General features: G+C 45.8%; 1 protein-coding gene across 3 annotated transcripts in view; it reads left to right on the forward strand.

The window, feature by feature from the left end:
* TUT7 (terminal uridylyl transferase 7) overlaps positions 1-17,106 on the forward strand; it is a 1,540,394-nt gene that overhangs the window by 793,470 nt on the left and 729,818 nt on the right. For all 3 annotated transcript variants that reach the window (XM_078675707.1, XM_078675708.1, XM_078675706.1), the window contains exon 14: positions 15,379-15,465. In XM_078675707.1, the coding sequence (XP_078531833.1) occupies positions 15,379-15,465 (87 nt within the window). The remainder of the gene's footprint in view (positions 1-15,378; positions 15,466-17,106) is intronic.

The raw sequence follows: 17,106 nt of genomic DNA on the forward strand, positions 1-17,106 counted from the left end.
GCCTTCAGGGCTCCCAAAATGTGGCACTCAAAGTAGATATAAGGAACATTTTGGGAAATGTTTTGAAACAGTGTGATAAAAATCGGCCTAACACACAACCTACTGATGATTGCTTAGTGTTATCATCTCCGGAGTTATCGTTAGGGGCGACTGAAGCAATGGGGATAAAACTGTGTTGAACTTTTCTAATAAGCAGGGAATTGCAACCCACCAGGAGGGTGGTCTGGCGGTGCCAGACTTTGAGCTATACTATCTAGCTGCTCAACTGCAGATATACACACAGGAAGTAGCACGAGAATTCAGGGGCCAGGAGAACGGAAGAGGCCGAGGTATACCTCGTCATGCACTGTCGTTCATAGCACTGCAGCAGAAGCTTGACCTTAGAGAACTAACACAAGAGGAAAAAACGATTAGATTATGTTGGAACCGCTCACAACGGAGAGCAGGGGTATTACACCCATATGCCCCCGAAATACCACTGGGGATGCTGACGGCGTTGCCGCAAGGGAGCGATTGGTCACCATTGCAAGTCTGGGAGGAGGCGGGAATACAAGTGTTGGGAGACCTGTATGACGATGGGGTATTATTGCCATACCAGACACTCTTCGAAAGGTTTGACTTACCGAGGGGGGATTTCCTCCTGCACGCAGCAGTAGTACGAGCAATACAGACACACTGGAAAGAGGGACTAACAGAACCAAGAACGACAATGGCTTGCCAATACACCATGATGGCGGCGGGAACGTTCAAGGCCATCACCTGCCTTTATTCTAGAATGATCAATGAAGGGCTTCCACCGCTAGAAGCATTGAAGGGAAAATGGGAAGCAGATATAGGGAGAGATATCCCAGTGTCGACATGGGGACAGATATTAAGAAAGGCCTGGAAGAGCACACTGAATGCACGATTTCAATTAGTGCATTTCTATATTATTCATAGAGCGTACTTGATACCAGGGAGGATCAAGAAATATTTTAAAATAGACGAGGCAGGGTGCACTAGAGGGGGAGTAGAGATAGCTCATATGTTATGGTCCTGCCCGATGTTGGAGGATTACTGGCTGATAGACATGGCGCGAAATTACAAAACACTGGAAGGCGACATTAGGACCTAATAGCACTAGATGGAGGACTGAGTTTCTCAAATGGGCCAGTAGCGAAAGCACAGTGAAATTTCAAACAGCGCGTAGGCAGAATAACGAAAAGGTGCTAGAGGCGGCCAAAGCATGGGATGCATTGGTACAGGAGTTACGCAATTATGGAACACAGGAGGAAGACACGGATTAATGCTGTGACTGCTACATGCTCCTGACACGACCGGTACATCACATACAACGATTCCTATTTACTTCTATGCGCTCCGTTTCATATGGTTGGTGACAGGGAGGAGCATCGGTGATGGGGATCCAGGGTGGTGGGAGGGACCAAAGGGGAGTTCATTGGTAGAATCATAGGTTTATTAGAGCCTCGCCTACAACGGATTGTTATGCAATGGGTGTATTGTACTTTAGCCCACTATTGTGATTATAGCTGGGGGGAATCATTGAGGAATTGAGGCGGGTTGGGACTTTAACTGACTTTGTATGATATGTGCAACAAAACCCAATAAAATTTGTTTAAAAAAAAACCCAGATAGCCCTGATATCCTGACTATTATACTACGATCACAATATGACTTAGATATCATGGTGATCAATGTTTACGCAAGAGGGATGGCAGGTGGAAAATTCTCAAATACTATCTCCTTACTAGAGACCCTTATAAAGAACTTTAGGGGAAATGAATCATATAGTTATCACGGGTGACTTTAACTGTACTTTCGAGCCCCTAGGTTAGGAAGATGGTGGCCTTAGTAGTGAAGAAGACTCCCTATGGGGTATTCCATTTTTAACTTTACCCTCGATACAAAAATGGACAGAGGCAGCACTTCAATTAAAATGCATGTGTCTGGAGCAGGGCATTAGGGCTGCAAATGGAAGGACTGTATCTGATAGCGAGGGCCAGCACACTTATAACAATGGGCTAAGAAGTAGTTGCATTGACTATTTTCTTATTAATGTGGAGCTGTGGCCCGGCTTATCGATATGGCAATACAATCAAGAATTGCGTGACCATAACCCCCTATTGCTAACTCTAGATATAATGGGTTTGGATAACCAGGCAGAGCAGACTGAGATAGTGACTGCAGATGTAAATCAGACTAACGATATGCGAAGGGTAAAATGGGCAACATTATTGGTAAATGATTATAATTTAGAGCAGACAAGGATTGCAATGGAAAACACACTATTAGCTATTTCAGCACTAGACCCTAAGGCAGATAGCAATAATGCGGTCATAAAGGCGCATGTAGAGCTTTTTGCTAAGCTCAAAAGTTTTTTCATTAAGATTAAAAAACCTAACAGCAGAATTCCAAAAAATCAGCTAAGTGGTACAATAAGGACTGCAGAGCAGCTATAGGCATTTGTCTCATGCTATTAGGGGGAAAACAATAGAGGAGGTCAGAACTGCGTGGACTGCGTTAACAAACGCCAATATGTAGCAAAAAAAGTTTGATGAATTAAGATGGAATGACCTATTGCAGACAAGTACTGTGAAAAACAGGCATAAATTCTAGCAGATAGTAAAATGGGGAAGTGGTATAAATATGCAAACCCCGGTTAATAATGTACCACCAGAACAGTGGGTATCTCATTTTGAGGCACAATTTGCTGCCCCGCCAGAGAGTTCCAGTACCAATTTTGAATTAGTCCCAGAGTTGACGTTGACTTTTCAGATCCGGGAAGTTGAAACTGCCCTGGATGCAACTCAAACTGGAAGGGCGCCCGGATTGTATTCCGGCCAATTAATTTTGATATGACAAAGCCAACTGGCTCAAATACATCCATATTTTAGTAAATGCTATAGCCAGAGGGGCTCCTATCCCCGATTCTTGGCCTGGCGCCGAAATTATACCGATTTATAAAAAGTGGGAGCGCACCTGCCCAAAAAATTATACGCCAAAAAGTTTAATAGATACGATGCAAAAGATCCTGGCCAGGCTCGTGTTGAGCCGAATACATTTGTGGATAGGTGAATGCGACATCCTATCAACACTACAAGCTGGCTTTCGCCACCATATTAGCACCAAAGATCAAGTTTTTAGATTTATGATGATCTATTGGAGCACTGTAATCATGGTCGGGGGAACTTTATACGCAGCCTTTGTAGATTTAAAATCTGCGTTTGGTTTAGTTCCCCAAAACAAATTATGGGAATCGCTAAAAGAAGCCGGGATGCCTCCAGAACTTCTCGATCTGATTGTTAAATTGCATGAGGCTAACTATGCTCAGGTTCGCTGGGGATCTCGGGGAAAGGTTACAGAACGGTTTCCAGTAAACAAAGGGGTACGACAAGGGTGCGTTATGGCACCCACCCTCTTTTCACTATTTTTTAATAGGGTTGTTACCTATTTCTTAATATATCCAACAGATGTTCCCTCACTTGCTGGTCGAAAAGGTACCACTACTACTGTTTGCAGACGATACCCTAATCCTGTCCAAGAAACAAACAGGTTTGCAACGCGCCCTGGATAGGTTTACGGTCGTCAGCAAAGACCATGATTTAGTTGTTAACGTAGATAAAACGAAATTCATGATCTTACATAGATATAAATCAGTGAAAGGGAGAGTAGTTATGGATAATGTCTTACTGACACAAACTGACACCTTTACATATCTGGGAGTTACCCTATGAAAAAGGTTAAATTGGAAACCCCAGATTGACCTATTGGCTTTAAGGCACGGCCAACTTGCAGGTGTCCTTTTAAAAAAGCACAAGTTCTCATATACTAAGCTGGTAGGCCCTGCATTAACCATCTATAATGCAAAGATTAGAGCATCAATGTTGTATGGGGCTGAACTTTGGGGCTTCGAAAATGTAACACCGCTAGCTATAGCCCAAAATAAGTTTGAGATCGTTGACAGGTCTGCCTCAATCAATGCCTCTAAAACTGCTTTTTTTAGATTTGGGTTGTATAGCACTTGAGGAGTTAGCTCCCTATAGGCCCGTAGCGTACTGTAGAAGGCTCTGGACTACGCCAGAGCTCCTACAATATGCTAATGCATTGAAATATGTAAAAGAAACTGACTTGTCAGGGAAAATTAAATGGCTACAAAAGATGAAGAGCATGTTGGCCGACATGGGGTTTAGCCATCTGTTGGAGAATCCAGCAGGCAGTATGTTCCCATCCAAAAAAGATTATAAGGAAGCTTATTGTAACATGGTGAATATTAAGTCGCTGTCACTCATACAAAATACCTCACTTAGTGGTATTTTTCTAGAGTATAAATTTGAAGCAAGATTTGAAGCAAATTGGAACTTCATTACGAGATCATGTGATAGGAAATTGTTCCACCAATTTAGAGTAGGCTCACTACCTATACAATCTTTTACGATAACATGGCAAAATACAAAAGATATTAAATGTCCTCCTAGCCATTTGATGGATGAGTCAATAATGCACATAATGTTCGTATGCTCTGCATATAAACGTCCCAGAAACAAATAGTTAAAGCCGATCTGCTCCAATTTAGGCACAAGATCAAGTACAATTGCTTTCCGCATTTTGAAAACAAATTTGCAGGAAGATATAGTTATAGCATTGGCTAAGTTCTTGAGCTGGATGTGGGATATCCGTAGAAATAACGTGATTAAATCAGGTGCTGCGAATGTTATTCCGCTCTGTAATAACTAAGGGATTATGCTCTCTGCTAACAGGGGATGTCTGGAGTCGAATCAACATGAGACTCACCGGCACTTTAGATCTATTCTGCCTAGCTGCTGTGATTGTGACAGACTTCTTACCCAAGGCTGTTAGCATTCATTAGGTATTAACAGTCCTATATTATGAAATGACTAATGTTTTTAAAAAAAGAAAAATTTCCTAATAAAATAATTTTTATTATTTTAATATTTTAACATGTTATTCTTGTATTGTCTGTATTATCGAAAACATGTATTTAGTGGTGATTAGTGATTAATGTTATGTATTTTATGCGTCTTTAATGATTGAAATGATCTAAATAAAGACTACTTTGACTTTGATATGGAAACCGGTGCTAACAGTGCGGCTGACCTGCGCATCGAAGGTCAGATCCTCGTCAAAAGTGAGCCCCAGGTTTTTAACTGTCCTAGTCGGGATGGGGAGAGTTCCACAGTCTGCCGGCCACCAGACGTTTAGCCAGATTGAATTCTACGGACCAAACACTAGAATTTCAGTTTTATCTGCATTAATCTTGAGGGATTAGTTTTTCATCCAGCCGATAGTGCTTGCCATGCAGTGGTTAAATTTTTCTGCGACCAGTTGCAAATCATTAGAGATGGAAACAATGATTTGCGTGTCGTCCACATTGGAAATCACCAGGGACCCAAAAGATCTCACCAAAACAGCCAGAGAGGTCACGTACACATTAAAGAGGGTGGGGCTCAGCGATGAACCCTGGGGAACCCCATAAGGTAGGATAAAAGCCTTGGCTCTGAAACCTCCACAGCTGACGATATTCATTCTCCCTGTCAAAAAGGAGTGGAGAAGCTGCAAGGCCTTTTCTGAAACTTCCACCTCTCGCAATCGTTGAACCATCCGTATAGGAGAAACTGAATCGAAAGCAGCCGACAGAGCGAGCATAATCAGCACCCTGATTTACCTGCATGTGGATGTGATCAGTGGCAGCAATAAGGGCGGACTGGGTGCTGTGATTGGTGTGGAAACCATTTTCAGACTGGTCTAAGATCTCATGCGATTCAACCTAATTCATCAACATAGTGTTGATGAATTTCTCTAAGATTTTTGTGGAGGCCGGGAGAAGTGAGATGGGGCAAAAGTTCTTCAGTTCAGAGGGGGTCAGTGTTGGGTTTTTTGAGGAGTGGTGTAACAGTAACCTACTTCCAGGAGTCCGGGTAGCTGCCGGATAGGGGAATGTTGTTAAACATCCTACACAGGAAGTCTGCAACAAGATTTAAGAGCAAAAGAAGCATAATGTTCGAGGCATGTGGGCTGCTGAATTTATATCTATGCATAGATCGCCGCCTAGTGTTGGGTCCGGATGATTGCACATTGTTGTCCTGGAAGAGTCTTCAAAGTATCACGAGATAGGTGGCTCCTCCCCTGGACTACAGTGGGCATGGGCATCCTCTCCATGCTCAGATTGTTTTTTTCCGCCATTGGGTTCGGATGTACTTCTTAACTCACGTTCGGAATATAGATTAGATACTCTTTCTCAAGGCCAAAAGGCCTTCGGGGCGTCGGTATTGTCTTTCGTTCGGTGCCTTGTACTTGCTTCCAGTTCTTTGAGCGGGACGTCGAAGGACGAAGGCCCCATCGACGATCGAACGGAGTCCGTTCAAGCGCTGCCCCGTTTGCAACTCGAAATACCCCCACATCGATGTGCACCCGGTGTGCAATAAATGTCTCTCACCGGACCACGACGAGGCCAGCTGCATGGCCTGTTCTAAATTCATATCGAAGAAAACTCTCCGTCTTCGGCGCGCTGCACGACAGTCGGCGCGGGAGTCGGCACCCGACCCAGAAAACATCTTCGGGGGTGACGACGAGGAGGGGGTACAAGAAGAGGATCCTGATCAGCACTCGGATCCGGCGTCGGAGCAAGACTCCAACTACAATGAGGACGAGGAAGAACTCTACGTCCATGATGAAGACGTCGTTGAGGTAGGAGACGACGTACAACCTATCGGAGCCGTCGACAACGACTCAAGCGAGGAGCTAGGCCCAACCGCAGTAGCGGGGCCCCATAAAGACTCTTCCACAGCTTAGGTCGAGGCATCGCCGGAAGGCCTTAGCCAAGATCTTCGACAACGTTCTCTAGTCCTGCTTCAAGGCCCGACTAAGAACATTTCCAAAGAGCCATCGTTCGATCGGCCACAATCGGTTGAAAAATCGAAACCGAAACAGAAAGACACTAAATCGAAACCGAAACTGGTGAAAGCAACCATCAGCTCGACGACTTCGGAACCTACCAAGTCGAAACGTCTGCTCGACCCCTCGGGGTCGAAAGGGGGCGTCGAACCGAAGATCGGCTCGACTACGCCCGTGCCTACAGTTAAGCACGTCACGCTCACGTCGACGTCCGGCGCCAAAGATGGCGACTTTTCCAAAGGATTCGAGGCCCAAAAACCCATCGATCTGAAAATTGGGAAGCCGCTATTAGTCATAGCCTTCGGGCCAAAAACCAAAATCGGACCGAAAGAACAGACCGCGTCGTATCACAAGAGCGTACCCGCGCAACAACGGCTCGAGTCGAAGCAAGGCCTCAAGCACGCGGAACAATCAAAGTCGGTTGGATCGAAGACAACGCCTACATCGAAGCAAGTCAGTCCGTCACCGATGCTTACGGCGCCGATAAAATACGGACTGCCCCCGACAGCACGGCCTAAAACTGTTCAACTCCCAAAGGCTACCGACTCTTCCGAATCGCCATCAGTAGCCGCACCCACTCAGCCTCGGACGGGTGACGTTATGTTCCAGCCACCGTCCTACGACAACCAGTCGAAACTATACATCGACTCCGAATCAGGTCGACTCACCGTTTATAAACGTAAAATCATGCCTGAAACTCCTATGGAGTCCTACAGGATACCACTGAAGAAAAAGAGGGACTCTACCACCTCTCCTATCCTTTTTGAACCCATACAATCATATGGGCGAGACTATACCTACTCTCCCACAGCTGTCACTGAGGATGTGGGGGAAGGGGACAATGAGGACCAGTTTAACTATCCCATTGATACGGATCAGGATGAGTCCCAGCCATGGGCTGATACTGTGGACCCTGATGAACCACACACCACCCCTAACACTCCGTCATATGCTATCAAACCTTCACCTACTGAAGATACTGCTGCGTTCAACGCACTGATTGAAAGGGCGGCACATAACCATGATGTCGACATGCACGCCGACCCCGTGGAGGAAGACTTTCTCTTTGATACGTTCCCAACAACTGAAAGGTCTATAAAAACTCTGCCTATGCTCAAAGGTGTGCTCAAACATGCAAGCGACATTTTTAAAGAGCCCACTAAAGCAAGGGTGGTGAACCCCAGAATTGGGAGGAAGCACCGGCCTGCGCCTGTGGACCCTACATACATCAAGGGCCAACTCCCACTGGACTCCTTAGTGGTGGCTAATGCTCATAAAAGAGCGAACTCTCAAACAACTGGTGATGCTCCTCCTCCGGACAAAGAATCCAAGATCTTTGAAGCCTCTGGGAAACGTGTAGCAGCTCAAGCAGCTAATATTTGGAGGATCTCCAATACACAAGCCCTGTTAGCAAGATATGATAGGGCCCACTATGACACGTTAGAGCAGCTAATGCAACACCTGCCAGATGCTTATAAGGAGGGAGCAGAAATGCTTATACAAGAGAGGAAGTTAATCTCCAACGCGTCCATTAAGTGCGTGTTAGATGCAGCTGACGCAGCAGCTAGGGCCATAAACACTAGCATAATGCTCAGGAGGCATGCCTGGCTCCGCATCTCTGGTTTCAAGTCAGAAATACAAACTACTCTACTTAATCAGCCAGTTAACCCTGACTTCCTGTTTGGTCCTGAGGTAGACACCACTCTGGAAAGGATTAAAAAAGACACTGAAACTGCAAAATCCATGGGAGCTCTGCAGTTTCAACAGTTCAGGGGCGGTTCCTTTCGTCGCTCCGGTAACAGCGGAGCTTCTCGAGGCCAAGCGTCGCAACAAGCCCAATACACCAAGGGAGGCACAAACACCACCTATAACAAGAACAATAGGGGTGGTTACCGTGGGAACAGTACCAAAGGCAGAGGACGTGGAAATAATAATGCCAGATCCTCCGCCAATAACAAACAGTGACGTCTTGTCACTGCCCCCCGACCATACAACACCGGTCAGGGGAAGACTTCAGCAGTTCCTGACAGTCTGGGAAAGCATTACCACGGACAGGTGGGTGAGACAACTTACACATCACGGTTATTGTCTAGAATTAACCTCCACTCCACCCAACATACCCCCAAGGCACCGTCCTATGTCCGCAGAGCACATGCACTTATTGCAGCAAGAAGTCATCTCCATGCTGCAAAAAGGGGCCATAGAACTCGTGCCTTTAGACCAGCAGGGTACAGGGGTGTATTCACTGTACTTCTTAATCCCAAAGAAAGACGGGTCTCTCAGGCCCATTCTAGACCTCAGACCCTTAAACCAATACATCCTATCAGAACACTTTCACATGCTCACTTTACAGCAAGTTCTGCCATTGCTCAGTCAGGGAGATTTCCTAGCAACCCTAGATCTGAAGGATGCCTATTTCCACATTCCCATTCACCCCAGTCACAGGAAATATCCCAAGTTCACCATCAACAACCAGCATTACCAGTTCAAGGTCCTGCCTTTCGGTGTCACTACAGCCCCCAGAGTGTTTACAAAGTGCTTAGCGACAGTGGCCGCGCATCTTCGGAGACAACACATCCATGTCTATCCGTATCTAGACGACTGGCTTGTCCAGGCAAAACCGGCCCAGCAGTGTGCCAGCCACATGTCCCGCACGATTCACCTCCTACACAGTCTAGGATTTTCGCTAAATTACCAGAAGTCTCACCTTGAACCCGCACCTGTACAACAGTAGCTAGGCGCGGAAATAAACACTCTCACTGCCACGGCGCGACCGAACTCCGCGAGAGTCAACAGCATGCAGGTGCTGATTCAAAAATTCAGGCCACAGCACTCACTCCCAGCGCAAGTGTTCATGCAACTAATAGGCATGATGGCCTCCTGCATCTTTATAGTCCCTCACGTGAGGCTACACATGCGTCCGCTTCAGGAATGCTTAGCACGCCAGTGGAACCAGGCTCAGGGACAGCTGAAAGACCTAGTGTTGGTGACCGGTCATGCATACAACTCTCTGCATTGGTGGAACTCACAAAACCTTTGTAGGGGACGACCGTTCCAGGAGCCTGTACCACAGGTAGTGCTAACAGCGGACGCATCTCTCCAGGGCTGGGGAGCTCATGTCCTCCATTATACTGTGCAGGGACTGTGGACTACGCAGCAGAAAAGGTTGCACATCAACCTACTAGAGCTGATGGCAATCTTCATGGCGATGAAGGCATTCAAGTTGCATCTCTGCAACAAAGTCGTGCTGATCCGGACGGACAACATGACTGCGATGTATTACATTCAGAAGCAGGGAGGGACACACACTCCACAATTGTCACACCTAGCACAGTGCATGTGGAAGTGGGCCATTCAAAGGAACATGTTCCTCTTGGCGGAACACCTCCCAGGCAGGGACAACCAGATGGCGGACCTGCTCAGCAGAAACAGCCATCAGATGCACAAGTGGGAGATGCATCCCTCAGTGCTTCAACCAAATTTCCAGCAGTGGGGTCATCCACAGATAGACCTATTCGCCACACCAGAAAACGCAAAATGCCACACCTTCGCCGCCAGGTTCCCACACTCGCAGTCTCAGGGCAGTGCGATATAGATGAACTGGTCGAACAGATTTGCATACGCTTTTCCTCCAGCACCACTCATACCGCTGGTAGCACGCAAACTGCGGCAGCACTCCATGACACTCATCCTGGTTGCTCCAACGTGGGTGAGGCAAGCATGGTACACCACGTTCCTAGAACTTTCAGTGGTGCCCCACCAGCGCCTAAAACTCACACCCCGTCTCCTCACTCAGAGCCATGGAGACATTCAGCACCCAGATCCGCAACAGTTGAGCCTTGCAATATGGCTCCTGAGGTCATAGAGTTTGGCTACCTGAACCTGCCCCCTGACTGTATGGACATCATCAAGGAGGCTAGACGACCTACCACCAGGGCATGCTATGCGGCAAAATGGAAGCGTTTTGTCATCTATTGTTCCAATCATAACATAAATCCACTGGATGCTTCCACGCAAAACATCAGATGTTATTTGCTGCACCTATACAGATGCAATCTAGCGTATAGTTCCATCAGGATACATTTAACGGCAATGGCAGCTTATCTTCAAAATAGACAGCACCTCTCCCTTTTCAGAGTGCCGGCCATTAAAGCTTTTATGGAGGGACTCAAAAGGGTCATTCCTCCAAGGCACCCGCCTTCGCCTGTCTGGAACCTCAACTTAGTCCTTACCAGGCTCATGGGTCCACCATTTGAACCTCTTCACTCTTGTGAGATACGATTTCTCACATGGAAAGTGGCTTTTCTGGTGGCGATCACGTCGCTAAGACGGGTTAGTGAGCTGCAAGCCCTCACTATTCAAGAGCCTTTCATTCAAATTCATGCTAATAGGGTAGTGCTGCGTACCAACCCTACATTTATGCCCAAAGTAGTGTCACAGTTCCACATTAACCAAACTATTGAACTGCCAGTATTCTTCCCAAATCCTGATTCAGTAGCAGACAGAGCGCTACATACACTAGATGTTAAGAGGGCTCTCCTGTATTACATAGACAGGACTAAAGATTTCAGGAAAACTAAACAACTGTTTGTTGCCTTCTCTCCACAGCACAAAGGCAACCCAATTTCAAAATCAGGTATAGCCAGATGGATTGTTAAGTGCATCCAGATCTGTTATCAAAAAGCTAAACGCACATTAACAATTCCCCCACGAGCGCATTCCACAAGCAAGTTAGGGGCATCCATGGCTTTCCTAGGTAACATTCCTCTAGAGGATATATGTAGAGCAGCCACATGGACCACCATACACACATTCACCAAACACTACTGCGTGGATGTACACTCAAAGCAGCAAGCTGCTGTAGGTCAGGCTGTTCTCAGAACTCTTTTTCAGACTGCTGCAGCTGGCACGGGCAACCGCCGCTAAGGAGTGTACTACTATTTATTCTATGCATAGATATAAATTCAGCAGCCCACATGCCTCGAACGGAATATGCTACTTACCAGTATGCATCTGTTCTTGGCATGTAGGGCTGCTGACATTTATATCGCCCGCCCTACTCCCCGGTGCCTGTCGCAGCTGTAGCACTCAGAATTATTCTCAAGCATGGTCATCACTTACTATATCATACTCCATCTCTGCCACAATGGCGAAAAACAATCTGAGCATGGAGAGGATGCCCATGCGCACTGTAGTCCAGGGGAGGAGCCACCTATCTTGTGATACTTCGAAGACCCTTCCAGGACAACAATGTGCAATCATCCGGACCCAACACTAGGCGGCGATCTATGCATAGATATAAATGTCAGCAGCCCTACATGCCAAGAACAGATGCATACTGGTAAGTAGCATATTCCTTCCACAGTTCTGAATGACCTCCTCAACATCAGATTCTTCAAATTCCGTATGACCAAGCTCCAGAAAGATTTTAAGGACCCTGTCATGGAAATAGGCGGCTATTCTGTCACAGAAGTCTTGAGAGGCGGACAACAACTGTGTCCCTGGTGGCTCAGAGATCTCCTTAATGACCTTGAATAGCATGCAGGAGGAATTGTCTGCTGCAAGAGTCTTTTTGGTGAAGAAGTGGGATTTGGCTTGAAGATGGCAAGTTTGTTCTTCTGTGGCAGAGATTTCTACTTGACTTTTTCCCTAGCACAAGTGTCCGTACGCTATCTATGTTCTTGTCTATGACACTCCCTTCTGAGGGATCTAAGTTCTTCTGAGTACCATGACGCCACTGGTTTGGCTCTTCTGATAAACACAGTTTTTAAAAGGGGCAGCAGTGTCAAATGCCTCAATAATCTAATTGCGGAAGCCCTCTGCCATGGGAGGGATAATGCTGTGCCTCCTGGCACCAGCTGAGGCCAAGGCAGACTACCATTAGGGGCGAAAAGCTTGTTCAGTCCCCTACAGCAAATGCACCTAGCGATGGTGCTTACCTCCTCAGTGATGGTAAGTGTGGGACAGACTTTGAACTCAATCAGCCAATGGTCCACCCAACTAAGGGGCTGAACATTTTTATCAATAAGTTGTCATGATCGGTGAAAATGCCGTCTAAGGTAGGGCCGGCTGTGTGGGTGGGGGATTGAACAAGTTGCTCAAATCCCAAGGATGACTTGAGTTCTAGGAGGCGTACTTAGTCATTGTCCTGTTTGTTTTCAAGATGGTAGTTAAAATCTCCTAGAATGGTGAGGTGAGTAGTGGTGACGAATGGATCCAGTGTTTTCCACCATGATTCAGTGAACCTGCTTCTGGGAACTGGCGGCGATACATTAGCAAGCCAGAGAAATTGTAGTTATTGGACAGCTTAATCCTAAAAGAGGCTGCTTCCGATGGCGGGCCAGGATCACCGTCCACCATGATGAGGGTGCAACTAAGAGAATCCTAGGCCACCAAAGCCGACCACCACCTCTGCGCTCAAAGTGGTCACATCTGAGAATAGTACATCCAGGGGGACATCATCCGCCAAGTCGGGACCCCAATTGTCCTCTGCCCATGTCTTGGTGACAAATAGACAGTCCAAATTGAGTGTTTGGATAGTCCAAGCAATTTCGGTTTCACGTTTGGGCATGAAGTGAGCATTTATCAACGCCCTCCAATAGAACTGGACTTGAGACCAGCCGCGGTGCAGGTCCTGATGGTGGTTCCTGATATCTTTCCACCCCATAGTTGCTGGGGCCCCATGCGGGAGTCAAGAGCAGGCGCCAGACCGTTGGCGGGTCTAAAATTGCAATGTTGACAGTGCACCGGTTCCCCAGTGGAGAAGTCCAACTTAGCTGCGCGCTCACTGTGATAAAGTTTAGGATGTAATTCAAGGAGACCAGATATGGAATAAGTTCTTGCCTGGGCGTCCTTTTTACCTGGGGGAAAATAGGAAGCATACCTGGCTCCTGGCGCTGTCCAGGCGCAGACTGTCGCATACAGGCTTGCCTTTGGCGCGCCAGCGGAACGCGCACTACTCGCGCCTAGGGTTGTGTCGGAATTTAATGCCCTAACCTGGAAGCGTATGTGAGGCTGGAGCGCCAACCTCTAAGATGGCGGCCAGCAGGGGAAAATTCTGGTATAGGGGATACACTCTACACAATCGGAAAAAAACGTGGCGGACAAGAGACACCCTGAGGGAACGAGGGAGAGAAGAAGAAAACCCTAGAGACGTCCCGGGACGCCCCCGTCTGTGAAGGTGAGGCGTGAAAAGCGCATGCAACAAGTGCAGAGTAAAAGCCCCCACTCACCCCCGAAGACTGTAATTATCAGACTCACAGCTAAAGAAAGGTAATTTATAATAGAGCTGGAACTAGAAGTGGTACTATCGTTACTGGAACTTCCCCGAGTTGTTTTCCTTTTCCCCATCGTTTCTGGTGGAGTTGATACAATAAGCTAATATATCATCAATTTACTTCGGTGAAATTAAGATAAGTTGGGGTTGTGCTTATAGGTAATGATGATAGATGTTAGGGGGTGACCCAGCCCAGCTTCAGTCAGGTTTGGACTGCTAAGATGAGCCCATCTGGGCTCAGGTGCTGTCCAGCACGTCCCACGTAGCTTGGGAGCACATGTCCTTAAACAGTGCCTCCCTCAGCAACTGTGGGCTTGTTGCACATTGGATGGTGTAGTTCTTGAGTTAAAAGTGGCCACCAAACAGAAGAAAATCCTGCACAGCAGGAGAGTGTATCCTTAATTAGCGCCTTCACGCAGCAGCTGTGGGCCGTTGCACCTTGGATGGTGTAGTTATCAAGGCAAAATGGCCACCAAAAAGAATGTCCCAGGGCAAATTACAAGTCTTTGTGCCAACATGAATTTTAGCATATTTCGAATGCTTAAGCCTTTACAGGATTACCGGGTATTGAATTTTCATGTTCCTGTTAAGAAGCTGTGGGGTTATCTTTAATTTATTGTTTTACTTGTCTTCGTACACATTTGACTGATAAAATGTATAAGCAGTGTATTTTGTATATTGGTATGTAGCCCACTTTCTTGTCTATTTCAGAACCTTGAAATGTTACTACATCAGTGTTCCACCTGTGAGGATAAAGAGGCTGAGTTGTGGTGTTTCAAATGTTGCTAAACTTTGTAAAAAAAAAAAAAAAAAAAAAACTCATTCTTAAATCTACTTGATTGTGACCTTTCCTGTATCATAAGGTTTTTTAAACCAAATAAAATATCATAGGCTATGTATTTTAAATTATCTCATTGCTCCCAATCATAGTTTTATCCTGCACTGTCATCTAGATAGAACCAAATGTTTCCACACATACATGCTTCCAGTTTTTTTTTAACATCTACAAAACATCTACTGAATTGTACTTTAGTTTATATAAGAATACAATACTTATCCATACTGTACAATTTATTGTTTTGCTTTTCATTTACTTAATGTACAGATTTTGGCTATTTATATATTGCTAACATAGCCACAACTGTGTTGTAGTGCTTTTCAAAGTGAGTCCATATTTTGTTTTCCAACAGATGATTTCTCTCCTGATGCCCTAGAGGATCAAGCTCGAGAATATATTAGACAGAACTTGGAAAATTTCATCAAACAGGCTTTTCAAGGTAATGCCAAAAGTAGTTTTTTTGTATTGAAATATTTGTGTCATAAGAGTAGCATTTGTTTTTTTAAACTTTATTTACCATTTAGTACGTTATAGCAATACCGGCATGGTTGTTCACAGTCCTCTTCATAACCTTGAGCAAGATCAAAATGAAGTATAAACATCAGCACGTTAGTCAACATAGCATATATCGATTGGAGAAAGCGAATCAGCAATGTTTCCGCTCAGAAAGAACGTAATATGCCTCCAGGCAAAGGAAGGGGATCCTAGCGTCAGGGTGGAACCATGCAAAAGCATAGCTGCATTGTGCCACAAGATAATATAAGTGGAAATCCGGCACCCCAAACCCTGCCCTCTCATATGGCAGGGTGAGTACCCCTGGACCAGAGATCAAGAGCCTAGCTGTATTTATATAATAATATTATTCACAACACTCACTGGGGTTGGAATAATTGTGTTTAGTAGGAGAAAAAAGAAAAGTTGTTCTTTTTCTTAGTGTCCCCTCGCTCACCAGGGTTGCCCCATGGTGACATGCTTCATCATTGGGGCCATCCCAGCCCTCTACGGACTGGGGCGTGCTACGACTTGCGAACTACGTAGGAGCACTTAAATCAGAATATGTGTGGTGCGAGAACTGTGATGTGATGGAGTCGGATAAGTGTAAGTGATTTAAAATACCTGCCTAGTAAGCTACAAAAGATTTATTCTTGCTCCTAGGGGGTAGAATTAAAAACGGGGTAGAAAAAATACGGTGCCTAAAGGACAATGGATATAGGTGTACCTATTAGTTCCTATCTGTCAACATGTTTCGAACATCCCCCAAGCTCTTCCTCAGGACTACACAGGAACCAGCCCTGTGTTCGCCACTCCTAATATTGCCCAAATGAGCTAATAATAAAGAAAATAGAAAAGAAATCAATTTAATGCTGCGAAAAATAAGCATGCATCTAGTACCTACGTAAGGGAATAATCACGTGGTATCTGTAAGAAAAAGCACATACATTGTGGTTATGGGGTAGCAAGACCCCTTAGGATATGCACATATTTTTCACACACAACACATAAAACATATAATATATGCGCCTCTTTGTCCATAAAAGCCCGATGGTGTGTATGTTTAAAAACGTTTTGCTGGAAAAAACGTGGTTAGCACTTGTGAAACTTCATGCATACTTCATACACACAGAGCTGTTCTATTTACATACATGTAGCAGGGCCTAACTTTGCCCCATGGATTCGGAGGGTTTGTATCCCATCTATCTGGTGGTTAAAAAGAAGAAATGGGAAAAATGCCAAGTTAGTGGTCGGTCTTGCCATGAAATGGCGAGTGGTGGCGGCAGCGGTCCGCTGTCTACCGGAACCTGCGGGTTCTGGAAGCACACTTACTTGATTACAGGATACTAGTGGCCGATTCACCTACTTTGTCCCTTCGGGACCGAATGTTAGAGAATCGGTGCCGTGAGGTTGCTTTTGTATTTCTTTTCCACATTCTCATTGTAATTGAGTAGACTGTGTGGGTTGCTCAATGTTCAGGACTGTTCCGGCGGCCATATTGGTGTATACCGGCCGCGCTGAAGTCAGGCGGGCCAAGTGATGGATGCACAGAAAATAAAATTGTTATTCCGTTACATGCTTCTCTTCA

Source organism: Lissotriton helveticus, chromosome 2_1 (genome assembly GCF_964261635.1).
Source record: "Lissotriton helveticus chromosome 2_1, aLisHel1.1, whole genome shotgun sequence".
Taxonomy (NCBI): domain Eukaryota; kingdom Metazoa; phylum Chordata; class Amphibia; order Caudata; family Salamandridae; genus Lissotriton; species Lissotriton helveticus.